The sequence below is a fragment of the Phoxinus phoxinus genome (assembly GCF_949152265.1).
Source record: "Phoxinus phoxinus genome assembly, chromosome: 9".
Classification (NCBI taxonomy): Eukaryota; Metazoa; Chordata; class Actinopteri; order Cypriniformes; family Leuciscidae; genus Phoxinus; species Phoxinus phoxinus.
Window position 1 is genome coordinate 13,870,943 of NC_136884.1, and position 27,049 is coordinate 13,897,991.

Sequence of the window (27,049 nt, forward strand, 5' to 3'; positions counted from 1 at the left end):
GCAGATGATACACAGGCAAACAGGGCCCAAAAGAAACTCACCTGTGTGGCTTTCTCCAGCTGCAGCTTCAGGTCCGACAGCTCCAGCTCTGTATCGCGTAACTGAGCTTTCAGCTTCTCGTTTTCAGCTAAAATCTGCTCATAAAGCTGCGAGCGGAAAGAGCATGTTGAGTAAACACTCGACCGTAAGGAAACCATTATTTAACGGGGCGTAATCATACAGCGCAATGTTTGTACCTTCTTATAATCAGTGGTGTCGTCTCTTTCGATGCGCGAGTACGGCCGCCGGCTCTCCCCAAAGCCGCGGCTACTATAAGACTCGTAACGGTCAGTGGAGGAAGTGCTAGTAGAGAGAGGGTCATTCCTGAGGGGGGGAAATGGATGCTTACTTCAAATATTCACTGCTGTTTTCATAAGAAGCATGAATGCAAGTATATTTAGCTAATTTTAAAAGGACATAGTTAAGCACTTAATGACAAAGTGTTTTTTGGGATGCGTACCTGGATAGTCTGTCGCTCTGTGGATGTGAACAGATAGAGAGAGAGGGAGAAAGAAAGAAAGAGAGAGGGAAGTTATTACAAAGTCTGTACCTGCTGTTAATCAATCACATGCTCATAATGCATTTAGTGTGTCTGTTTGTCTAGCGTCTAGACTATCAGAGCGTCTAGAATGCAGATTATCAATTAGTCTGGGATGGATTGTGACGCTCTCATTCCCAGCTCTGATGGCCCGCTTAACGCTGCTATTTAATGAGAGTCTGTGCGGGTCAGCAATCTATCATTTACCGCTCTACAGTAAAGGACGCGTTTGAAGAGATCTGGGCGTAATCCATTTGATTTTGTCCTAATAAGAGTCATGCTTCAAAAGGTTCAACTTCAACACGAGTGGCACATTTATCAAAGTGGAAGTAAAAGGACTTCGGTCACCGTCCCTCCTCCGCTCGTTTTTATTTCTTCCTCTCTCTGAGCTCCGAGACCTCTCGGCCCTGCCGGGGCTTTTTCTCCATGAATTCTTGATCCGCAGCCAAGACCTCTGGGTCTGATCTTATTCCCCAGCGGCTCAGAGCGCACACAGGGTATTGGAACGAGTTTGGATTGGTATACTAACAAATATTTTTCAAAGTAAGTACTATGCAGTAAGCACATTGTGCACAATGCTAATTTTCTGTGTGCATAGAACTATTAGCATTCAGTAACAACACCGCTCAAGATAAGAGATATGGTATGCCATAATGTATTGAGACTTGAGCCCGGGACACACCAAGCCGACGTCAACGAACTAGCGGCGGCAAAAGCTTACTCGCCCAAATAACTGCGCTTGTACACACCAAAAGGACTAAAGGTGACTGTCAACTAGCATGTGCATTCTGTCACTTTCTTCATTCCAGTCGGCTTATGTTATTATGAAAACATTTGTGCATTCGAATGCTCAGGTAAGATGATGTAAAATTAGAAGAACAGCCTTCTGTCGGAACCATCTTGACGACTTTGCTCGCTTTCTTGTGCACTGACTCGTTCTCTAAGCTGAGCAGCCAGAGTTCTCTCTCTCACCGTCGGCCCGACGCCAATTCAACGTAATGAATCTGCCGACTACAACCAACGGTGCGGAACAGACCAAAAAAAACTGAGCCGACCGACGCTTAAAAGCAGCCAGACGGCTGACCGTTGGCTTGATGTGTCCCAGCCTTCAACCGGTAGAATAATTAACTGTGATCTTTACCACAATTTTCTCCTTTTTAGAGTTCTCGAATATTCTGAAAGACGAATTTCAATGTAATTCGTATGTAATTACAGGATAAAAACGTTTAAAATCATTTTATCAAGATTGAACTCACAGACAGTATCCCATTCCAAACATAACCGTTTCTCTCATTTGTGTTTATTGTTGGCTGAAGGCTGGGAACTTTGGACTGATATAAGGGCTGTGAAAAACCCAGGCAATGACCCGTGCAACTGTGAAGCCCACTTCCTGTAGCTGATTGCCCTGGAAGCATTCTGCAGGGCTTTGTATCAGGGCTTCCTTATCAAAGCAGAAGAGCTCACTAAGAGGAAATGTGTGCTATTAAGCCAACAAAAAAACAGCTGTCTCATAAAGAACCCATAGATCTCATTAGATTTTCTTTCATACTGCGGCCCTCTGAACACTTATCATTTGGAAACATTCAAGCAAGAACTGATCTTTAGCTGTATTGGGCCATATCTGAGCTATATTTAAACATGAATGAGTCGCTGTAACATGTGCACTTGGTAAAGTGTTTTAATGTGTCAGCTGGGGTTTCTTCCTCTCTATACATGCAAAAAGCAGTTTCCTATACTTCATCCACTGACCCAACAGTCAACAACAAAGCTTTGTCTTACTCTTTGTATTTCTATCTTCCTGACTCTAATAAATTGTCACTTTTGAATGACTCATTCCCAGTTTTCCGCCCAACTGCGTGTGATCTGGTTCCAGGATCATGTTGGCACAGGATACGCAGGATATTTATCTTATCCCCGCTAGACTCACAACTCCCCGGTCACACAACTAACAGCTCAAGTACACACTAAACACGGCTCATGTGACTAGCCACGTATTTTCTCTTATCGCTGGAAGTGTGATTTTCTGCAGCTAGGAATTGCTCGCTGACTATTCCTGTAATAGGTGACAGTCTGCGGGCTGCGAATCGACTTTCATCTATAAGAGAACTAATGCTGCTGGGACAATTCCAGGAAGTTGGAGAGCGGGAGGAGGGGGTCAGCAGACACACAGTAATGTCAGTGAATTGTTCGTCATGCCAAACATGAAGGAAAGTCAAACTGTTCTTTGACTATACAAGGTGAAAGTAGGTGCTGGGCAGAGGAAGAACCTAAAAAGTCCTTTAAAAACAGTCCAACACAATAAGCAGCTGAACTGAGCATTTGTCTAACTGGTACATGTGTGTTGGCAGATGCATTGTGGGTGAGTTCATGTTCACCTGAGGGTCTCCTTTACTGCTGCCATCTGAGTCTGATGGGTGCTCTGGATCATTCTCGTCGCTCTATAACATACAAACACATTTCAAATTATGTTAACACTTTATACTAATGTTCCAGTAGTTAACCAACAATGAAAAATACTTCGAGCATTTATAAATATTAGTTGAAGTTAATTTCAGCATTTACAAATACATTATTAAAATCAAATGTTTATCTGTTAATATTTAATGGACTTGAGCTAACATGAACTAACATTAAACAGCTGTTTTTTTAAAAACTAACAAATATGAATAAATACTCTAACAAATATATTGCATATTGCTACAGTAGTTAACCGATGCTAACTAATGGAACCTTATTGTAAAGTTTTACCCAAATTCCAACTATATTATAAAAGTAAACGGGGTCCAAAATTTACAGTTGCCAATCACCAAATGCACACACATGCTTTGGCAGGAACATAAAATTGAGTTAATGACCAGCTGGCAGGTAAGTTTTCTTTCTGGCCAGCTGCAATTGACTAATCAGAATTAAAGTATTCCAGAGAGTCGTGTAATAAATGTATATATTTAGAACCATAACAGTTTTGAATGCTGATTGTAAAGCTCACATTATGTCTTTTGTATCCGAATCCATACAGAGTGAGTTTTGAATGCGCTTTATGTGCATGAGTTTCTTACATCCTGGGTCCAGAAGGACACTCCAGTCGAACGTCTTTTCTCTCGAGGTCGTCTGCGGTCGCGTATAGAGCGTGGCTGCGACTTGTCTTCACTGTCCTTATCGTCATCTCTTTCTTTTCTATCATACTCTGGTCAGAAAACAGACACATGGTTGTTTATGAGTACAAATGAGCATCTATGAATCTGCATAAACCACTGGTGGAAACCCCCATTTTTATTTATGGGAATGATATTGCTCCAGGACTTTATCCTGGCTGAGCTAATGGAACAAAACTCAACCTAAAAAAATGAAGGTTATATTATTATGAAGGTTAGCGGGTTTAATTGTAACTAATATAAGCTGGAGCATGTCAAATCAAATACACTACAGTTCAAAAGTTTGGGGTCAGTACGAATTAAAAAAAATTTTTTAGAAAGAAATAAATGTGACAAAGATATTTCTAATGTGACAAAAGATTAATATTAAACAAATAAACAAAAGAACCTTTTCTTGACCAAATCAGCCTATTAGAATGACTCAGGGTATCTGCAGAGTTTTTTTTTTTTAAATGAAATGAATGTCCCTCGAGAACAAAAACATAAAATCTCAAAATAAATCATGCATCTTAGATTCTTCATTCATCAATAATGTAATATTGCTTATCAGCAAAATGATGAGGGAGCTAAAATATTCACCCTTAAAAACCATCAACGCATTACAATATAAAAAGCATAAAATAAACAAACTTTGTCAATTCATCACCAGTAGATCAAAAGCAATCGATTGCCATGAATGTGCGGAATTCATTTATCGCAAACTGTTCTGAAACCGTGAGCCTATAGAATGCACAATAGTTTATTTCATTCAATCATAGCTTTTTGAAGTTAATAAACACATTAGGCCGTGTCGTGATTCCTGTTTAAAGTCCCCAAATTTCAGACCTCTTAAAACGATAATTAAGATATATCATTAATATAAGTTATATCATATAAGAGATTTGAGATGTTTCATGACATCAAATTTGATCAAACTGAATTAAGACTTTTTAAGGACCCGCAGGGACCCTGATGATTTCTGATCATGTGGCACTTAAAAGACTAGAGTAATGGCTGCTGAACATTCAGCTTTTACATCACAGGAACAAATAACTTTTTAAATATATTAAAATAGAAAACGGTTATTTTGCATGTAAATAATATTTCACAATGTTACTGTTTTTATGTATTTTTGATCAAATAAATGCAGCTTGGGTGAAAGACTACTTTCAAAAACATAAAAAAATCCTACCGAACGCAAGATTTTCAACGGCCTGAAGCTTGGCTTAGTCAGTCTGCAGCCATACTAAAGGAAGTCCCTGTCTGTATGCCAGTTCCTGTAGCGTCACAAAACCATATCACTCATTTTCCTTCCTGTGCCATGTCACTCTACTTAAAGTGACACACAGCTGTTGTTTTTTCCATGACAATTAAGGGAAATTAAGATACAATTTTTTGCATCGTCTTAAAAATGTCATGTCGTAATAAATATTATTGTTATGAATAAAAAGTTCTCTTTTTTGTTGTTGTTGTATGAAAGGAGACCCGGACATGTGTACCTCTCTCAGTGTCGCGTGTGGAGCGGTAGGTTGAAGTGAGGCCGGTCAGGCTGTTTGGCCGGTTCAGAGAGGAGGAGCTGTAGAGAGAAGACGAGCTGCCAGAGGAAGAAGGCAGAGTGGAGGAGGCCGTGGTGGTCGAGGCCAAGGTGCTCCGGTACTTCTGGAGGACGACAAAGAGGACACTCGTGTGACATAAAACACACACAAACAATACTAGTTAAACTTCCACAAACTGTCCTGTTCCCTGAGAGTTTTCCTCACCTCCTCAAAGCTACGGTAGCGTGACCTATAGTCATCCTCCTTGGTCTCGGTCTCTTTCTTCTCTTCCTGTTTCTCCTTGTCTTGTTTTTCCTTCTCTTCCTTCTCGTCTTCTCGAGGCCGTAAGGGGCGACTGCGACCGATGGTCTTCTCCGCCTCCTGGAGATCAGTCAAGGTCACACCCTGAAAAAGAAAGTCAAAATGTTACAATTATGTCATTCATTCATTCATGAGTCTGCTAAATTACCTCAATAATGATGTCATTTTGTTGTAACTGCAGATATATACAAACATATTACGTTAATAAGAACCACAGCAGGGCACTACGATACTGTGTTACTGTAAGAAAATATAAATAATATTTTAAATATAAAATATAAATATTTAAACAAAAAAAACAAAAAAATATATAAATAATATTATTAATAATCGTTTTATATAATAATATTAATTTAATATCAATAATAAAAAAATATTATTTGATTCATATTAATAAAAAAATCATGAGCTGACACTGTCACAGAAGTAACCGTGTCTATCCAATCACATTTATGACATATTTCTCCTTTAGTTTTAGCTCGTGTTATATAATATGAAGCTGACTTATTTGTTATTAATATTATATTAATGTAGGTAAAATACCAATATAATCAAGATGAAGGATATTTTACTTGTAAAGTATTTCCTTCCTATAGGCATTATAGGAATTAGATACATAGGCAAATATAAGCAAAATAGGCATTACCACATGATTGTGTAATATATAATTTAGTTTTTTTTAAGCAGGTAATCATTTTGTTTAGCCACAAGTTTTTAGAGCCCCTAGTCACAACTAATAACGAAACATGGCCTTACTTTTGAAAAGGAAAAACTCAATTTCCTCTCTAATGCAAACAGTTATTTCTCCCATAAATCCCTGTCACATCACAGAGCTCAGAACGTAATCAATTACAGTAAGCCCATCCTGAGCTTCAATGCTAAACATTTGAAGCAAGAACCATTCTAATCTCGCAACAAATCATTTGTAAACCGCACTGTGGTTCAGTCTATTATTAGAGAGAGTTCCTGCAGAGGTGTTTAGATGAGAGTCTAGACTTGCCTGTGTGGACCTCCTGGACTGCCGTGCCTGTCTGGATCTGGCTTTCCTCTGAGACTCGGACTCTTCATCACGCACAGGGGTGAGGTATGATCTACAGACGCAACACAAAGAAACTAAATCCCACAGCTGAAGCAACAAGTGCTTTTGTTGAGGCTCTTCAGGGCAAGTTTAATAAGAGTTAAAAATAGGCTTTGGGGAATAAATAAGACAGTACTTATAAGACAGGAACTGGAACATGATGCATTGTTTAAACTGAATTTAAATGTTGACATGTAGAATTCAAATAAAATGATGATCAAGGTTTATGTGTGAATAAAAGCCTAAATTAAATCTGTTCATCGTTTAAAGTGATCTCTTCAGAAGATTTAGGATTAAGGATTAAACTGCTCAATTCATATGGTTTACATTTATGTTTATGAACTTCTTGAAACTTTTGGTTGCTGGACATTTAATGAAAAATAATAAAAAATATCTCTATTTGTGTTCTGCATATGAATGGAAGTTATACGGGTTTAAAATAATGTGAGGGTGAGAGTAAATAATGACCATTAACTTTTAAAGTTAAATGTCCTAAATAGATACAATAAGTTTGAATACATTTTTATGTTTTCACAAAGAAAATTCAGCTATTGGTCTCTTTTTTTAAATCACAATGGACAAACAAAATGGTAAAAAAACGTCCAGAACAAATGGAGGGGGGAAAAAAAAGTGTGCAGAAACCCTGCATGATCCCATGTTGCAGTGCATGTGTGTACCTGCGTCTCTCTCGTCCGTCAGAGCCCAGTATAGTTCCAGTAGTGGAGGTGGTAGTGGTGGTGGCTGCAGTGTTGATTGTGGGGATGACCGCAGCCGACTCCTTTTCCTTCTCCCTCTCCTTGTCTGCGTTCTCCTCAGCCCAATACCTGCTACGCATCAACGCATTTCACTGCACAACCAACTCTTGAGCGTTTAAGTTAACTTAAAGAGGAGTGTGTGCTCGTACCTAGACAGCAGGCTGCGGTGTCCTGTGGGTGAGGTAACGGAGGAGGTCGTTGTTGTGGAAGTGGCAGAAGAAGTGGAACTTAAAGCATCATCTTGCCTCCTTCCAAACGAGCCGCTAAGGCAACACATAACAGTCAGTGGACAAAGCATATATGTGAGAGTGAGAGTGAGTGAGTGAGTGAGTGAGTGAGTGAGTGAGTGAGTGAGTGAGTGAGTGAGTGAGTGAGTGAGTGAGTGAGTGAGTGAGTGAGTGAGTGAGTGAGTGAGTGAGTGAGAGAGAGAGAGAGAGAGAGAGAGAGAGAGAGAGAGAGAGAGAGAGAGAGAGAGAGAGAGAGAGAGAGAGAGAGAGAGAGAGAGAGAGAACAAAACACCAAACCAAAGAAAATACACGTACGCAAAAAACAAAACAAAAAAACAACCAAACCAACCAAAACAGAAACTAACCTTTGCGAAACGCAAAGCAAAAGTCAGGTCCATAATGTGCAAATAAAAATAATCAAATAAATAATTAAGACTGGGCAATATAAAAAAAATATATTTTTATTGGCATATTTTTGCCTTTGCATCTTTATTCAATGTTTACTCAACGGAGAACTAAAATTAAACCAATAGTATTCTACATTATATTAGGTAATATTTAATTGGATATTTCTTCAATCATATTTAGAAATTTCACAATTTCTGGAACTAACCACTACAATTATAGTCATCTCGTCAACCTTTGCGAATACATTGTGAATTTTTATTATGTTGTCCAGCCCTATATATTCAGTCCATTCTAATGGAAAGTGTAAAACTATTCACTGCATAGACAAATAAATCCCCAGACAGTAAGAATGGCAAGAAGCTGCATGTGGGGAATGCAAAGACACATGGAGGACATGGAGTGTGTGTGTGCTGGGCGGTGCTCGGGCAGGTACCTGCGGTGAATGCTGTAAGACTGGTAGTAGGAGGAAGGCTGCTGGCAGGCTTTAGAGTTGTTAGGTTCCAGGCTGGAGGCAGAGGAGGATTTGGCGGGCAGGTCGCGAGAGCTAGACGTGCGGCCTAACGCTAGCGTGTGAGACGTACTGCCGTGGGGAAGTGGCGGGGTGAAAGAGGCGAGTTAGCAGGGAGCGGACAAACAAACATACACACACACACACATTAAAACAGACACACATAGACAAAATGCTACAAATAGTTCTAAAGCACTGACTCCCTTGTGGGGGGGCTTGGTTTCTTATAAAGTCATATTTTGGGATATAAATCATCAAATACCATCAATAAGTTCACTGGACATAAAAAGGGAAACCTACTCGATATCCTACTCGAGAAACCACTTCCAATGTTTGATAAAATAGAGATCTAAGTCTTCAGCATGCTTTTTCTTTTCTTTTCTTTTATTTGGGGGGGGGGGGGGGGATTATTAATTAAATATATATTTAATTAAATAATTTAAGACATTTCTTTTAAATACCGTCTCATTTTGCTGTCTAAAGAAGACTGCTCGAAAATCATGAGAATATTTATTAATAATTTTTTGTTCTATTTACAGCTCTAATTTGTAACCGTAATTTAAAAAGAAATCTAATCTGAATACAGATTTGATTTTATAATATGACTTAATACACTTCCGTTCAAAGGTGTGGGATCAATAACATTTTTTAATTTTTTTTGAAAGAAGTCTTTTATGATCACCAAGGCTGCATTTATTTGATCAAAATATAGTAAATATTTATAACAACTGGAAGAAAAAAAACGGTTTTGTATTTGAATACTTTTTAAAATGTAATTTATTTCTGTGATGCAAAGCTGAATTTTGAGCATCATTACACTTCATCAGCGTCACATGATCCTTTATAAATCATTCTAATATGCTGATTTGATGCTCAAAAAACATTTCTTATTATTATCATCAATGTGGAAAACAGTTGAGCTTCTTAATATTTATGTGGGAATCGTGATTTTTTTTTTTCTTCAGGAATCTGTGATGAATAGACCGTAAAAAAACATTTATTTGGAAAAAAAAATTGCAACAGTGTAAAAGTCTTCACTGTCATTTTTGATCAATTTAATGCATCCTTATTAAAAAAAAAAGCCCAAACTTCTGAACGGTAGTGTAAATAGAGACATAACATTTGATATGATCACAATATATATTCTTTATATTTAAGGAATTTATATTCCTTGAAAGGGGATCGTCATATTTGTGGGATCTTGGCAGTAAAAAGCTTTAAAAAACTCTGTGTTATATATGCTTATGATGGAAGATGAATATATGATCATCTAAAGAAATGTACGCTGTCAGTGAGCCGAGATTAACACCCTTCTGCAGTTCTACTCAAGTTAGCTGTTAGGTAGTTATGTTTCTAAACTACAGTGCTATTAAGGTGCAAAACGTCATACACAAACGCAAGCCGACAGCAGCCGCTATAAATGCTTGACAGGAAAATAAAGGTGCTAGAATCATCTCAGGCAGCAGCGGCGGCAGCGGGAAGAAGCGATCTACTAGTCTCAGTCGCTAGGCAATAAAATTAATATTATTACTGTGGTAAAAGCTAACCTGCGCTGATAGCTGGAGGTTCTGTTTTGTGAGGCCGTTCCGTCGTTGTTCTTCAGGTCTTCGTCCCAGCGTCTCCTGGTGTACGAGCCGCTACGTACCAGACTAGCAGCCGAATCCCTGAGAACCACAAGCTAGAAATAGTACCTCCGATTCCAGAGAACCACGCTTGAAAAATCTATTAGACCACTAGACTAGCTCACTAGAGAACATCGTTCTAAATAGTGAACATGCTGCATAAGCCACAAAACCATGCTATACTTGAGCTTGTGCTTCACATTGCAACACAACATGGAGCATCAGAAGGTGCTCTCAAAACAGCGTGTCCTTTCTTTACCTGTTTTCCTTTTCGTCAATGTCTGATGTGCTAACGTGTCTCCTCGGGACGGATGGAGCAACATACGCCAGGCGTGTCTTCTCCTTTTCCTGTGCACATAAATGAAGAGGCTCAAGAATCTGGAAACAAGACTATAAAGTGAACTCAAGAATCGAATGCAAACAGCTCCAACCTTCCAGTTAAAAACAGGATTGTTTCCCCCCAAAATGAACCTAAACTAAATTCTAGCAGACCTTTTCCTTGTCCTTATTGTCCAGTGAGGATGAGAGGCGAGGAGAAGAGGCCGAGCGCATCACCCCAGCTGTGTCCTTCTCTTTTTGTGCCTCTTTAGTTGTGCTGATTTCTGCCAGTGCTCCGTAACTGCCGGTTTTCCGCAGGCCCAGACGCCATGATGCAGGAGACTCGTCCTTCCTCTCGTCCTCTTTAGGAGACACCTTCCCTGTAGGTGTGCTCACCTGAGGACAAAGAACAAAAAAGAAGGGATGGGGGAGGAAAAACAAAAGTTAGTTCGTTTTGGGAGTGCATCAAGTGGTGTGAGAACAAAGAATACGGATCAGCTTGACAGGTCAAAGCAGGGCATACATATGGAGCAGTGGACCGCAGGACTGGGAAACCTTTTGATATTTTCACATTTTTTACATTTTTTAATAGAGTGCAACAGTGCCCGCCTTCTTATGCTTGTTTCGACTCTCTGATTGATGGAATTTTCTGTACAGCATCATGAATAATGTAGTTATGTAGTATATGATTATTTTAAAACCAAGTTGAAATAATGTGGTCTGACCATCAGCAAATACCATCGATTAACAACCTCATAGCTCACAGTAAGGATTATAAGTTATCATTGACAATTTTCCTATGGAGAAAAATAGTTTTCACTTTCAGAACCTGACTGTTGCACTCTACATACATACACACACAAATATATATATCCACTAGCTCGACCTTCAGAAAATGTAAAGGCAAAAAAACAAAAAAAACAAAAACAATAATATATAGTATATTGTAAATATTAAATATATATATATATATATATATATATATATATATATATATATATATATATATATATATATATATTAATAAAATAAAGAAAATTTGCAAAAATAAATACAAATATTAAAAGGGGTAAATACAGTATTTTTTAAAAATAAATAAACATTTAAAAAAATATGTTTTTAAAATAAATATTTTAAAATAATTTATTTATAAAAGTAAATAAATGACTAAATGGATATATTTTAATAATACAAAATAAAACTAAGTACAAATATTTTTTAAAAAGTCTATAGAAATGTATAAATAACTTTTATAAACAAACAAATAAAAACAAACGCCCAGCCCTAGAGCTCTGATGCCTATAAAATTCTAAAATAAACTTCAAGGGAAACGCGTGTGGGGCCATTTTGAACGATTTTGTGGATTTCATTGCCTTCAGAAATGCAAACTTGAACTACTATAGGTTTAAATAAAAGAAAGCTAGGCCTTAAGATTATGGGAATGCTAAATAATATTATAAAAACAACAGATGACAGAACCAAACATGCCCAATTTCAATCAAGATGTTAGTTTTTGCAAACTCATCAGCATCCTGGTGACCTGTTAGGGTTTAGAGTCGATAATAAATGAATCCGCCCTTATCAAAGTACACACAACACTGATGTCACCGGTCATATTTAGTCCACCACATTCAAGTATAAAACTATCACACAGATGATCTTCGACAGGAAACAGCAAGTCATCACAGCCACGACTGACAGCGACAACACCATGCAGTGAGCCAGTGGTAGGAAGAGGAAATGGTCTTGGATTAGGCAGTTATCTGATTGGTTAGGGACGTGGTGGTCATTTGGGGAACATATAGGGCGGGCAGGAATCACAATGCTGAACACACCGAGGCCTCACCATCGCTTTTTTGGGCACAAGCGCAATGCCAGTTTTGCGCAAGCCTTGACGCCACAACGCAGGACAGCCTGGCTCCCCCCCAGGCACAAGGGCAGTAATGTTATCAGACTAAAGCCATCCAAGACAACACAATGATGAGTAGAGAGAGAGAGAAAAAACAGAATTGTGAAGAAAAATAAAAAGGAAGAAAGAAAGAACCCCTGAATGAAATAAAATCAAGCAGCAAAGGAAAGGAAAAAGATACTTCATGATGCACGAGTGATAGAGAGAAAGGGACAGCAAAGTAAAAGAAAATATGAAAAGCCCAGTCATAACATATAGTGCGTTTAGCCGGCAAAACTGCATTTAATACGGAACTAAAAAGCAGAATTTCACTGCAATATTCTGCATAGTAAAAAGTAAACAAACATTAATATTAAACAAAGAATAATGACTTGCATTATACTGGCCTATAACGTCTGACGAATAGCAATCAATGTTTTGTGCATTTAAAATGTTTTACTGCACATTTCTTGGACTGATGTGTAAATGGAGAGTAGCAAAAGCTCCAGCCATTATTTTATTTTATTTATTTATATACGTTTATTTAATACACTTAATAAAGTTGAACTGATTGCTATTATTTTTTTCTGCCTTCTCATCAAAAGTAGCTTCTGATGGCATAAAAACAGAAATTTCTTCCTGAACGTAAAAATACCTTCTCAAAACTCCTCAGACTTATAAACAAAGATTATGATTCGGCATGTTTGTTTGTGGATAGGTTGTGTAGTAACATAGTTGGTTTCAATATAGTTTAGCTCGCGCATTGCTAGTATCAAGCTGTACCAGTTGAGCTTCAGGAAGACTTTTAACTACAGGAACACGGGCATCTCCTTGGAAATTAAATTCTTTGAATTCACTGTATATACCGTTTGTGATTGAACATTTAACAAAAATCGTTCTACTTTTATAATGCAACTAGCTTAAAAAATAAATAAATAAAAAACACAAATGTATTTAATACATTATTATTTAAACTATGTACTTATAATAAAAAATGTAAATCTGTTCTGAATATTAGACTATTAGACTGCTGAAATTCCCTTACAGTCCAGAAGAGGGCAGCAGGTACATGGTAAAGAAGTGTGGAGGACATTTTATCTACTCTCAAGTGCACAGTACTAGAGTTCACTGCACACTGATATGCCTGAAAACCAAACAATGAATTTGAAACTACTCTGTTATAAAGCCTACAAACGGTTCAACATGAAACAGCCAATAACATTCATTCCGAAAAGTTGCAAATGCAACTTTCTTGCTTACTGACACATGCTCAAATACATGCTGTGCATGAAGAATGAATGATATTTCCGAGGAGAATTCTCGCTGTGGGCTGAAAGGCATAGTAACATGGAAGACAGATGCTGGGTGGAGGGAATGGTGGACGTTCAAGAGGAGATGATGTACCTTTTTGGTAGGTGAGGTTGGGGTGGTCACCTGGTTGCTTGGGGTAGTCGGCGACGTGACGGTGATACTAGTAGGCGCAGACGCAGGTGTACTGTTGGAAATGCTTGATGGAATAGAAGACTTGGTCTTGTCTGGAAAAAAAGAAACAGTATGTAAATCATTTTCACAAATTAAACACAAAGGTAGTTGGGGAAGCGCATGGTGGTCAATGTTTCGAACAGTTACCTGCTTCGTTCTCAGACTCCGAGTCTTCCTCATCCTCTTCCTCACTAGAGCAGCTAGACTCGTCCTTCTTCCCCTCCCCCTCTTCTTCATCCACCTTCTCTGGCTCCAGAGTCTCAATTCTTGGGGCAGGCTTCTCTGGCTCCAGTAGAACCGTTTCTTTACTAAAACACAGATGCACTCAACGGTTAAGCACCACTTACATCAAACTCCTCACACACAAAGCTTTCACTTTTAAGGCCTATTCACACTAAAGCCCCAAGTATACTTTGAATTTAACGCGTACGCAAAGGTACAATGCGTGTGACGTAAATTTCATCATTAGCATAGAGTACACGTATACTACACACACACAGACTGATTTGTCACGTGCACCTTGAATTTTTTGCACTAATAAGTTGGCCCCTAAGATGTTCACTGTTTGACAGTCGGAAGAGGCGGAACAATCAAACTACTGAAGATCGCAACAACAAGAGTGCTTGTGTGAGGACATTAAGATATACACACAACTGTAGTTTAAAAGAGTAGGCAAATAGTTATATCAGTTGTAACTTTTGGAGAGAAATAACACAGACACTGGACAAAGATGAAACCTTCAATTACTATTGGTCATCTGTATGTTTTTCTATCAAATCGAATGTCATTTAGGCTTTCACATTTTATTCACTTGCTAGGTACAAACAGAAATGAGCAGCTATGAAAATTGTGTGTTAGTGTAATAGTAATGCATGTGCCTGCAGATGCAAATTATATGTCTTCAATAGCGGTTCAGTTTTGCCATTTAATATTGATTGAGTTTACAACTCAATGTGTGTGTGTGCCCTTGACATTTATGGTAGGGTCAAGACATTGGGCAAACAGTGTTATCAATCACATCTCTGGTGAGCAGGAGCCATTTACCTCTTCGGTTGTTTCACAGATTGATTATTGTCCCCAGTAGTCGGAGTTTCTATTAAAGGAGACTTCTTAACATCCTTCTTTTCACTCAGAAGCTAGAACAAACAGAACATGTCAGCTTAAGGCTACAGAACAAAGCAGAATTGTTTATGATTGAAGGTCCAATGTCAAAAGTGTGAAATTACCAGATTCTGTTTCTTTTGCAGCTCTTCTAAATATCCCAAGACATCTTCATCAGCTACGTCAAACGCCGTCTGACCCTGAAAACCAAAATGCAACATTGTTAGGGTTCAACGCGAAACAGAGACATTTTAATTGTAGTTCAGACTCTGAGGAAGACTACACTGAAGCTAGTAGCACAGACAGAGCCATAAAACGCATACCACTTTATTGATGACGTCCATATCACACAAATGTTCTACAAGTATTCGGCATGCCTCTTCTTTGCCCCAGTGTGCAGCAGCGTGGAGCGGAGTCCAGCCATCGTAGTCTTTAATATTTACATCATACCCTGCTTGGATTAAAAGCCTGCAAACAGTTAAAGCGACAGAAATAGCATGATGAGATTAGACAAATCTGGGTTTCTTGGATTTTGGTGCCGCAATCTAAGCTTGGCCTCATTTGCCAAAGGCCTGGGATATTGTGTAGACCAACGGGCTAATTTTTCTATTGCCTAGAAGGCATGTTACACATGCCAACATTTAGTCGTCACATAAAAATACACATTAGATGTGAAGTTTCAGAGATTCCACACACCCAAAAAAAAAGTATATCCGGTTACAGTCCTGTTGTTTTGGTGCAGCAGCAGATGGAGCAGTTGTCACAGTCATTCAACTCTGACATCCATCCACCGTAAACAGAGACACTGCCTAACTCCTGCCACACATCTTGAGCAGTGTTTGTTCAACAGCTCATGATAATCTACTGTAATGGAGGCAGATAAACAGGTGACATACTGTCTCGTCCTGTGTACAAGAACCAAAAAGAGTTGAAAGGTGAACTATGGGATAGACCAAGTACAGCCTCTACACCTGCTGTACCAAAGTTTCATTTGTTTCTACCTTCACTAGCTGCTAAAATCTCACTTATTGGAAAAAGAATAAAGACAAATATTATCACAGGTGTCCTCTGAATCCTTTGAGGATAGGAAAATCTTTCTATTGAAGGCAAGCAAACTTACTTTAAAACCTCAGCGTATCCCTTGGCTGCAGCGACATGCAGTGCGGTCCCCCCAGACTTGGCGTGCCGGACGTCGTTGATCAGGCCGCTGTTAAGCCACTGTCGCGCATCTCTTAGCATGATCCGCTCCTCCTCTTTCCTGGCCGCCTCGATATCCACGCCTGGAGCAAGATGGAGGGAGGGGCAGATCCTCAGGATTAGTACATATACTTGACCTGGCCAAACTGCAGGATGTCCACGAAGGCCAACCATTCGAAAAGCAAAATATAGGATACTTCGGCATGGTACATTTTTTTATGATGTGTTAAGCATGCTGAATGGCTCATGTGAATGGCGTATGTTTAACTGCAGTTAACAACTACAGGGGTCACTATGATGACTACAGTGCAGCCAGGTTAACAGTTTGAGGAATGACTGGCGTGTCTTTTTGTGAGGAAAAAAAGCGCCTAACACAAAATTTTCATAAATTGAAATGTAATTAAATTTCATTGAATTGTTCAAGTACATGAAGCTTTTATTGATCTGATTTATAGTACAAAATAACATTTTAATCAAAGTAAATTAACTTTCTGCTGGGCCAAAACATATCACTTATTATTCAAGTGTGCAGAAAAATATTTGATGCATACTTAAATTATTTTAATTGTTTCTAAAACACAACATATAAAACTACTTCATATTGGAGGACTGCCCAATAGGTCACTGTAACTCTAGTCAATATATCCTGACATTTACTCAGGCATGTAGAGACCTGGGGCCAGTTGCACAAACGTAGCCACTTTGTTAAGACGGTGTCTTGAACAAAGTTTGAATATCTAACAGTAAGACAAGAGGTGATCAGTCTTACATTTCGATTTAAATGAGACTGTTCTGCCTTTTAATGTAACTGACTTTAAAATGTTAGAACCAGCCTTGAAGAAAATGCAACTGGCCACTGAACAGCATTAAGCTAAAACCAGAAACAACAATAGAAACTTCAGAGTATCTAACTTTGAAGTAAGCGACTATTAATCATGCCTCAAAATGCTTAGCAACATCTCCACTGAGTACCCAAAAAAACAAGGTCAAAACTTTATATATAGAAAGATAACCGACTGCTACTTGACCTTCCTTTTTTGTCAGAATAATGAACGTAAAAGGAGGCATCTCAGATTACAAACGAAAGCATGCCACAACCCTTATAAGGCTACAGGACCATGAATGTCCAGCAGGTGTGACTGCTGGGGGAAGTGAACTACGATGTGATTAAAGTAACATATTTTGATCAGTTTAGGTGAGGAGTTTGACAAGAGAGCTGGAAGTAACCCAGCAGCATGAAAAAGACAGGTCCACAGAACAGAAATATGTAGGAATACCTGTGCAAATTCCATGACAGAGCAGTGCAGTGTAGAGAGAAATTTTCGATTGTGGGAAGTAATTACGAGAATTAAGAAAATGCCTTCGTCAAGTGGAGCCTGAATATCATAGGCTTTTCTGGTGTAAATAGGTGATGTCTAAACACTAATTTTAAGTAAGGTCTAACAGTAAAAAGCCAATAACTTTCAATAAGAGTTGGTGATTTCTGAGAACATGCCAGATGTCATTGTGAACAGCATAAGAGTCTCAGTGGACATTTGTTCAGAACTACATGTGTGCTGCCATTCGTGTGACTTATCTCTGCTTACGTGTATCAATTAGTCCTTTATTTGCCTGTGCAAACCGGAGCACCAGCACTCCTCAGCAACCCAGGACAAAAGGCTGAAGATATAGCCTACTTTCGACAGGCTATCTAGATGCAGATTGCTCAAAATGGTGAACAAGTAGCGATGTCACCAGTGGCTCTGCTGATTCAACAAGGCCAAAAGATGGGGGGAAACAGCTTTGCTTTGTTTTTCCTTCTTAATAGTTTTGAATGCATTGTGTAACAGACAGCTGATGAGCATAATGGCTCTTTTTTCTCATCTGAAAGACCAAGGCTGCATGTAAAAACAGGTAGAACAAAGTAAAAAAAAAAGGTAGAACAAAAGTGCTCGGAGTGCCAGGAGAATATGCAGCCTTTACAAAAACCAAGAGACAAGCTGACCTCCACAAGAGAGCAAAACAACAGCCAATCGTATTGCCAGGCAGCTAAAACAACCCTAATATAGTTCAAGCAAAATTGGAGGAGGAACTGGTGTGGCATCATTTTGAACAAAATCAAGCCCAAACCAAGTTTGTTTCAGTCGTTGAAAACAGCTTGCCAAAGTGAACTACCATTGGCCTGTGGTAATTACATAATAGGTGAACGTGCTCTGCAGCTTCACCTTCTTCAGTCCATTTCTTCTGTTCAGTTCTTCAAGGTCAGACGTCCATGAGTTAAACATGAACACACTGCAGAAGTTGTAATTGTAAATGAAAGTGACACAGTTACTGAGAGGAAAGCGCATAGACCATATTTAAATATTTATCTAAACTCGGTTCCCAGCAGTGTGGGTTGCATCGGGATGTTCGCTAACAGTATACCACTGCTCAAGTATTTCAAACTTCTTTTTACCCCTAAGCAAAGCATGAAAAAAGAACTTTGCTGTGAGTATACCAGACTTCAAGGCTATTTTATATAAGGTACATTAATCCTCTTCATACCAAAAGTCAGTTATCATCAGACAGATTATGTCACCATCTATGATGGACTTAGCGCCTCCGACATCTGATTTCCCAAGCAACAGGAGCTGGAAATGTCTCTTGCTTTGACTAGAAGAGGCACCTCGGTCACCTGATTCCCGTGGAAATGAGCAGCGGCTAATAAGTCTAAGGGATGACCCTACTGAGGGGGTGGTGGTGGTCTCTGCTAAAGTTTAACCTCATGACTAGGGTTTCGTTCAAAAGGAGACAGGCAGTGGGAAAAAAGATAATCACATTAGAAGAGGTTGAAGGCATTATACAACACTCAGTGTTACATAATGCCATCTCTGAGCTGAGAATAGAGCTGTGTCTTATAGTACAATACATGAAGTAAAGCGTGGGCTCCCGTTCCAGTCTGACCACCGAAAGACAAGCATCCTCCTTGATCAGGAGGAAAAGGATGATCCATTTCAGCTGTTCAAACATTAGGGTTCACCAGTTTTGATATCTGAAGTCCTAAGACTGCGCATGCAGAACTGTGCGCTGAAGGTGTACATGGGTCTATCATACATGCTGACGCCCCTTCTTCAAAGCTGAAGTGTTCAACCCTCAAATGAGAGCTGACAGCTGCCATTGGCAGGGCCTCACTGAATGCCCATGAGCGTGGGCTGAAATGCGAATGTTATATAACATGCTCTTAAAGAGTGTGACATGCAAACAAATAGCAGGGCAGATCAATTATCAACAAATTCACGCTTAATGTTGAGCAGTTAGGAGATAAAGGACAAGCTTGGTTTTTGCTTTCTGAGAATTGTCTTCTTGCCGCATACCAAGATGGGGCTCATGTTTCAGCAGCTACTGTGGGCTTACTGCTGGCCAAGGCCACAAAAGCTAAACCTGAGGAAGGCATACCTTTCTTCACAAAACATTTGTATGCCTTGGTCAGCCATTGAATTTTTCAATGGTGATTGTCAATATCGAGTCAAAACCAATTGAAGGCTATTGTTAGGTTCTGAAACAGATTAAAATGAGAAAAATCAGTTCTGTTAATTGGCCAAACAGCACAGTTATTGGCTGATGTGATATCAACTGACTAATCAGTCTTTTCCAATTTATGAGGGAGTGTCAAGTGGGTCAAAAGCAAATTTCTCCAACATTAAGAAAAACAGAAATATAGGCAAAACATTCTTAAAATAAAAATAAATACATTTGATCTTTTTATTGAGGCTTTTTCTCCACCTTGGTTGCACCACTCTGACACCGCTTATCAACCAGCAAGAACCTTGGTCTTGGAGCTTGTTCAAATGTATGACTAAATCCTATTCACAGATTTCCATAGAAGAGAGTGGAAACGCTACAGCTCCATCACCAGCCGCTCTTGCCTCCTCTCCTGTGCCAGAGCAGTCTTTATTATCTGTCGCTGATACATCCTGGTGAGCAAAGAGCCAAACACCACCTCAGGCTGTTAACGCATGTCTGAACAGTGCCTCTCAGTAGCAGAGGGGCTCGGTTTCATCATCAAGACTGGTAAAGACCAAAAATAGAAAAACCATTCCATCTAGTTTGGGATCATTACAATAGGCAGCGGGTTAAACGGATCATGTTTCTCCATTATGTAAGAGACATCACTACAGCCGGCCGCACCGACCTCCTTAAATCCTTTATGACTTTGCACACGCATGACATACCTTGGACATCAAGTACCCAGGCAAGCCCACAGGCAGGTTGAGAGTGGACACAGGAGAAAGGGCGTTGTGTGTTGCGTTACTGTCTGAGCACTGCTCTAATATTAATTCTGAGTCAATGCACCCCACTGGAGTCCAGCCAAGACTTGCAGCCTCAACTTGAGTGCACGGCAGCTGGGAAAGTTTAGCATGATGCACATATCACCCCTGGCCATTTGTACGAAGCAATTAATTTGAAGAACTCTGACTGAAAATAGTCAGAAAGCAATGATCTCAACCACAGCATGATGCGGACATGACACCAAGCCTTGTACACCCATGCCAAATCATTGTCAGTAACGATGAAGTTTGGAGTGCCTGTGAAATGTGTGTCAAGGGGAGGTAGCAGTACCTTGCCGGTTGATCTCGTTCTGCAAAAGCTCCTCCATGGCCTCCTCCTCTGCGATATCCAATGGTGTTTCTCCCTCGCTGTTTACTACACCGACATTTGCACCTTGACTGATAAGATACCTGCGAAGACATGACATGGCGTTTAAAAAGGCAACAGGTGCGATTAGTACGATCATTTAGAGATCCAAATAGAACGGACAACTGCTTATTTCGAATAAAAAATATTTAAAAAAGGAAGAAAGAAATTAAATGGGGCCTCATCTTATGTGACTCCCTTCAAGGACACCTCAAGACTTTAAGTGGTGATTAGCATCTTAATCAAAATTCAGTGAAGTGGTCCTTCACTTCTGTTACTGGTTAACTGCGTGGATTCATGTCACAGAGTGCATAGGCTTTGAGTTATAAAGGAGTGGCAGTCTCTCGCCTGAAAGACCGTTTCAGCATTGACCTTGGCGTGATCAACACGTCGCCCTCACTAACCTCACTGATCAGTGCTCATATGTCAGATTCAAAAACCACAGCACTAGGGAACAAGACCGCACAGACCTGCCCTTACTACAGTCTGGATCTTCTTACATATTCAAAGCAGCTCAACTAGCAGTTTCTTAATATGAATCAAACACTCTTACAAAACTTGTTGCAAGTACCGAATACTAAGCCCTCGACTTATGAATTATTGTTCTTTGCAACTTGTTTGAAACTGGTCATTCAACAACAATGTGATGCGCCTTCATTGTTCTTGCTTTGCTGAGATTAATTTGCTGGCAACGTCAAACCAGACATCAGAATCAAATATCTTGCAGGGTGGTCAGAATTATAGAGAAAAAGCATGCTTATTTATTCAAGGCATGTGCGGAACTACACATTTTTTAACTAGCTAGTCGGTTGTTGGACGACTAAACTAATCAACCACCCTGGCTCATTCATATACATAAAGGTTGACATTTGCCGCTGTTCAGTGAGCCTTGTCCCCATTAGTGGTGAGAATAAGCTTTTTTCAGAATTTAGGATGGTTTTCGAGAAGAAACTATGGGAAATGTCCGATTGCATGTAGAAAATGTGCATATTAGAATATAAATTGTATCTGAATCATAAGGCTTTTCATAGTTTGAATTATTGTGTACATAGGTGTTTCATAGTGTACCATTTGCTGCTGTTTCAGGTTCTAGAAATATTAGTCCCATCAACATACAAAACAGGTCAGAGTACTCCCAATATTCAGGACAAAAGCAAACTTGTTCCGTTTTACGGTTTGCCCCATTTAAAAGTCAGCTGATATTTTCTCTAGAGTGCCGTGTTCTCTATACAGATCTCAAGCTTCCAATATAGCTCAAGCATGAAATTAAAAATTAAAAATGCCTTTTTCATATAGAAGAGTGACACTGACAACACAGCAATGAAGACAAAGTCTTATACCTAGAGTATTGTGCCATGGCTTAGCAGCATCAATTCAGAGTCAATTTGTCTCATTCGCAGCATTATTTGTGCAGCCTACAGAGGTGCTGCCCAAGTACAGTGTTTCCAATCCGTCACCTCTAAGATTCCATGATGGTCAGGACACTGCCTTAGAAGGCTGCTGCATATGTAGGTAGTGGGCAATACAGATCACTAGGTTATGAAACAATAATTTCATAGAAGAGAATATGTTAATCAATTCTTAGTACAGGAAGAATGACTCAATGAATGGAACTGGATTCCCTTTAAGCAGAGTGTCAGAGTGTCAGATCATATGCACCACAGCTATGATTTCAGCACAGGCTAGGTGCTAATCCATCCCTATAGTGTAGCATGAGAACAGAGTTCACTTCGGGCTTCAAACCTGGGCTGACCTCTTAACCAGGTTACACATAGCTGGCAAAAAAAAACCTATCAACATACAAACTGTGAGGGGAAAAAATAAACTAGACGTACAACTAAGCGTTTAAATATTTCATCACATGCTTCAGCTGAACACCTCACAACTACGAGCAACTTTAAATGCAATTAACTTCCTAAAATGAACTTCTTAAACTTCTGCACTTAACTTCCTAAAATGAACTTCTTAAACTTCTGAACAGTAATGTATATATGCATCATAGGATATTCTTGCGTTATTTAAGCTGATTCATTCGTTTCCCTAAGGCTAATTTCATAGCTAGCACGTTTTGTATCATAATATAGATCAAATTCGATAATTTCACACTTTGATTATTTTTGACAATTACAGCTATAATTTGTATTTACTACTTTTTATTATTATTTATTTATTTAAAGTATGGGACAAAGGTAAAACGAAAACTAGACTTCAAGGGCATTGGAAAATTAGCACACAAAAAAATTATGGTTTAAAAAAAAAGATGATGAAATTAGTTAATTTTATTAAGAATCAACCCCTGGGACATAAAAATGCCTGAAGATGAAGAAACAACTTCATATTGTCTGTGGAGGGGAAGTGGTACTTACTCAGCGATGTCGAGGTATCCGCAGGAGGCGGCGGCGTGAAGGGGGATCCAGCCCTCGTTGTCAGGCTGGTTGATACAGGCCCCATGCTCCACAAGGAAGGTCACCATGTCTACATTATCATCTATGCAGGCCTGAAAAAAAAAGAGAAGACGACAGGAGTTAACATCTAAGCAAGACTATCATCTAGCCGTTTAACAGAGTAAACCTATTCAAATCATTGACTTTTCATTGACAAAACAGTATCCATGCAGCATATAGCATTTTAGTTACCCATGGTTCATATTAAGAGCCTTAGCAAAGCACAGTTTCATAAACCCAAAAGTGAGCTTCAGGCTCAAACATTAATCTTCAGTGGGAACCTATTCCTCCAAACAAAGACACATTATGTCATCAGGTAACCAAAATCCCTTGAGGGAAATATGGAGGTCTGTAATTAAAGCATGTCACCACTCGATGAGACAAAAGAGCTTGATAGAGACTAGCGTTGTCACTGCCATGACAATATAGACACTACTATTTCAAAAGTTTGGGGTCAGTAAGATTTTTTACTTTGATTAAGTTTTATTCAGCAAGGACGCATTAATCAAAAGTGACAGTAAAGACATGTATCGTGTTTTACAAATATTAAGTAGCACAACCAGTGTCAACATTGATAAGAAAACCACCAAATCAGCATATTAGAATTTCTGAACGATCATATGACACTGAATACTGGAGTAATGGCTGCTAAAAATTCAGCTTTGCAAATGCAGGAATAATTAACATTCCTGTAATATTATATTAGATGTGTTACCAGTGCGATCACTTTGTTGTAAAGGGCTCATGAAAGCATGACTTTAACAGAGTGAAAAAAAAAACTACTACTAACTTTACCCTCATTCACCAATTCAATACATTACTTTCCTCATCTCTACAATCAGCAAACAGTTTTAGGTCACAGCGATCATGTTAACTACCAAATATTTCATATATCTTAAGGGGGCCTTTCAGTGCCCATTGTCAGACTAAACTCACAACCTTGAGTAGCGTCCAACCTCGGTTCTCCACGTGCTCCCCTCTTGAACGCTTGCCCGTAAAATCTTCAGTTCTTACAGCTGGTTGTCTAGCCAATACCATAGACAAAGGGGGAAACACACGAACCAGCCTCACGTTCAGGGCACAAGACTATCTAGTTGAAATCCTTGCCCAAATTTGGTTTGTTTACAGTATCGCAGTAGAAACGTGTGGGTGCTCTTATCAGGGTCTTGTCAAGCTTGGTAGAGGAAACCAGGACTACAGTCGACTAACTTTCTGCGACTAATACAATGTTGGTCAACTAAGCCTCTTTTAGTCGACTAACGGTTAGTCGGCAGCCCTATTTACATGATACAAAATGTGTTTAATCTAGAGACCTTTCATGGGCACCCAAATACAGCTCACTGCCTTATGTCATTCTCTGCCTCAGAATAATATGTGTCCTACCCAGTCCCCTTAAGGCAAGCAAGCAAGCATTCCCTCTGGCCTCAAAACACACCATGTTTATTATAAGCCTAACCCAGCAATTCCCACAGCCCAACAATGGCAATCCCTTAATGGCTGTAATTGTTCAGGCCTGACAGGTGTGAGAGTTCGTGACCACATCAGTGAATGCAGAGCTGGACTTTGAGCTACAAGACAAGCGAAATTACTCTCTAAAGAACAGGACTCGTTGGAGTCTTGGAGCACTTGTGTAAAAAAATGTCAGTGTAAATTCCTTTCCGAAAATGCACAGGCTAGCTGTAAGCATGTCATCAGTGTGTAATGAAGACAGATTTGGTATGTGGGCGTCAAACTGATCCAGACAGACATAGTCTGTTTTTTACTTGATGCTATACGTCCAGGAGACATTTGGGAGCTAATCTGACTATTAACATTAGTAACAATAGCAAGGATTGCATCAAAATCGCACATCACAGATGGTCGCGGACAGGCATGTACACGTACAGAGACCACAGACATGTAATGACTCAATAGTGAACAAGCTGTCACATCTCGGTTCAAAACAGTTTGACCGTGCTGGAGGAAAGCAGACATGGAAATACAGCAGATATATTATGTGAATAAAAAAATATATATTGCAGTCTAGAATATGGAACATGCATTTTTATTCTTTAAACGCAAGTAATGTTGTCTTGTTTGCATTATTTAATTTCTTTGTAAGGAAATAGATTTGGCCTTTAATGGTGAGATTTTTGTTTTTGTAATCAGGCTCTCAAAAAATAATATGAAACATTTGGATTTAGATTTATCAGACTATATAGAGAATATGCTATATAAAGAATAATTATTCAATACTGCTCCCAAATCAGCAGGTCATCCTCATTGTTGAGTGCTAAAGTACACATTTACATTTTACAGCGATTTTTCAGACAAAATCCAGCAATTTCCATGGGAATTCATGGGATTTTGGCCATGTCCCGAATGGCACACTTAAATGCAATTGCGGTCTTGTGGACTTATAATGGCTACCGCGAGTGCGTTAAGTCCATGAGACCGTAGGGTGTCCCATTTGTCATTCTAGGTTTCAGAAGTGTGCTCGCAAGCGCCCCCTTTGCGGTGGAAATGTGCCTTCGATGCGCACTTTTGCCCGAGCCCGCACTGAAGCGAGCTCTACAGAAGACTTCTTCCCGACAGTCAAAGCGGCATTGCGTCACGAAAGTGCGGACTCGTAGGGAGACTGCGATTGTTTAGGGTGCCATTTGGGACAGGGCCTTTGTATTTCGTGTGAGGGCAAAAGAAGATTTTGTTGACCAACAGAAAGCAGCTTGATTTGAAAGTGATTTCTGTGAAAACTGTGCTTCATTCATCACTACATTATTGACAATTCAGCAAAATGCCTGAAAATTTTGCTAATGTGTCTGAACTACATGCAATATTAATGATGCTGGTCTAAACACCTTTGGTCATAAGCAGAACTCTGCAGCTGACAGCCATGGTTGCTGATGCTAAAGAAGAAAACTGCAGAACTACAGAGATGATTGACGTTAAATTGAACCCAAAAGGATTCCTGTCTAAATGTCAACAATAGACCACTTAAGCTGCTCTTAAGGAACAAGTGGTGAACTTCAATAGACAAAAGTACCACAAATACATCCAAACAGCTGCTGATCTGCCTTGTAACCAAATTTGTCAGCACTATGCTGTGTAGGATCTTGTCTGTGACGCACTGCTAAAAATAGCGGGTTTCAGCCGTGCACATGCTAAGTCTGGGTTTTACTCTTACAGTCGATGCCACTTTGACAGATATGAGTAATTCTGTTTTGACGGTACTGCATCTCACTTCTTGAGATAGACCTATGCATGCAGAATTCAATACGCAGTTAAGAGAAAACTGTCCCAGCAGCCAAAAGAGAATTTATATACTGCTGAGCAAGAGTTTAATTAGAGGTAGAATCAGTGTACAAACTGCCCACCTTTTTGTAGACTTTCAAAGATTGACCAGACAGACATACGAGACCATTTTGTCCACATTTTCATTCCTAAATGACTACAGATGCTCGATTCTGGACTCAAATCAACAAGGATGGAGGCTTACAAAAATAATCAAAGCAGACCTATTCATCATCTTATCTTCAATTCAGAAATGGTTATTATGGACATATAGCTTAAAACAAGTCAATATCATACAGCAGCCATTCCCAAACTGTGGTCCGCGGACCACTTGTGGTCCGTGAGGGTACTGCAGGTGGTCCGTGGAAAGGCAAAATTAAATATAAAATAATATTTTTTTACATTCATTTTACGAGGAAATTGCCATAAAAAAATTTAAATAAAGAGAATATGTACTAGGCATATATCAAATTTTAATTAAATTGTCAAGTTATTGTGTGATCACTAGTGGCGCTCGGCCATGACGTTCAAGTT

The 27,049-nt window shown here is 39.3% G+C and overlaps 1 protein-coding gene across 1 annotated transcript in view; it reads right to left on the minus strand.

Moving 5' to 3' along the window:
- ppp1r12a (protein phosphatase 1, regulatory subunit 12A) overlaps window positions 1–27,049 on the minus strand; it is a 57,505-nt gene that overhangs the window by 6,381 nt on the left and 24,075 nt on the right. The window contains exons 2-23 of the mRNA XM_079622996.1: window positions 23,168–23,298; window positions 20,727–20,845; window positions 16,072–16,231; window positions 15,275–15,419; window positions 15,077–15,151; window positions 14,895–14,986; window positions 13,998–14,158; window positions 13,773–13,903; window positions 10,655–10,876; window positions 10,422–10,510; window positions 10,088–10,204; window positions 8,466–8,612; window positions 7,547–7,660; window positions 7,320–7,466; window positions 6,565–6,655; window positions 5,469–5,648; window positions 5,208–5,367; window positions 3,634–3,761; window positions 2,953–3,015; window positions 500–516; window positions 237–363; window positions 42–146 (exon numbers count right to left, since the gene is read on the minus strand). Coding sequence (XP_079479122.1) covers window positions 42–146; window positions 237–363; window positions 500–516; window positions 2,953–3,015; window positions 3,634–3,761; window positions 5,208–5,367; window positions 5,469–5,648; window positions 6,565–6,655; window positions 7,320–7,466; window positions 7,547–7,660; window positions 8,466–8,612; window positions 10,088–10,204; window positions 10,422–10,510; window positions 10,655–10,876; window positions 13,773–13,903; window positions 13,998–14,158; window positions 14,895–14,986; window positions 15,077–15,151; window positions 15,275–15,419; window positions 16,072–16,231; window positions 20,727–20,845; window positions 23,168–23,298 — 2,721 coding nt within the window. The remainder of the gene's footprint in view (window positions 1–41; window positions 147–236; window positions 364–499; window positions 517–2,952; window positions 3,016–3,633; window positions 3,762–5,207; window positions 5,368–5,468; window positions 5,649–6,564; window positions 6,656–7,319; window positions 7,467–7,546; window positions 7,661–8,465; window positions 8,613–10,087; window positions 10,205–10,421; window positions 10,511–10,654; window positions 10,877–13,772; window positions 13,904–13,997; window positions 14,159–14,894; window positions 14,987–15,076; window positions 15,152–15,274; window positions 15,420–16,071; window positions 16,232–20,726; window positions 20,846–23,167; window positions 23,299–27,049) is intronic.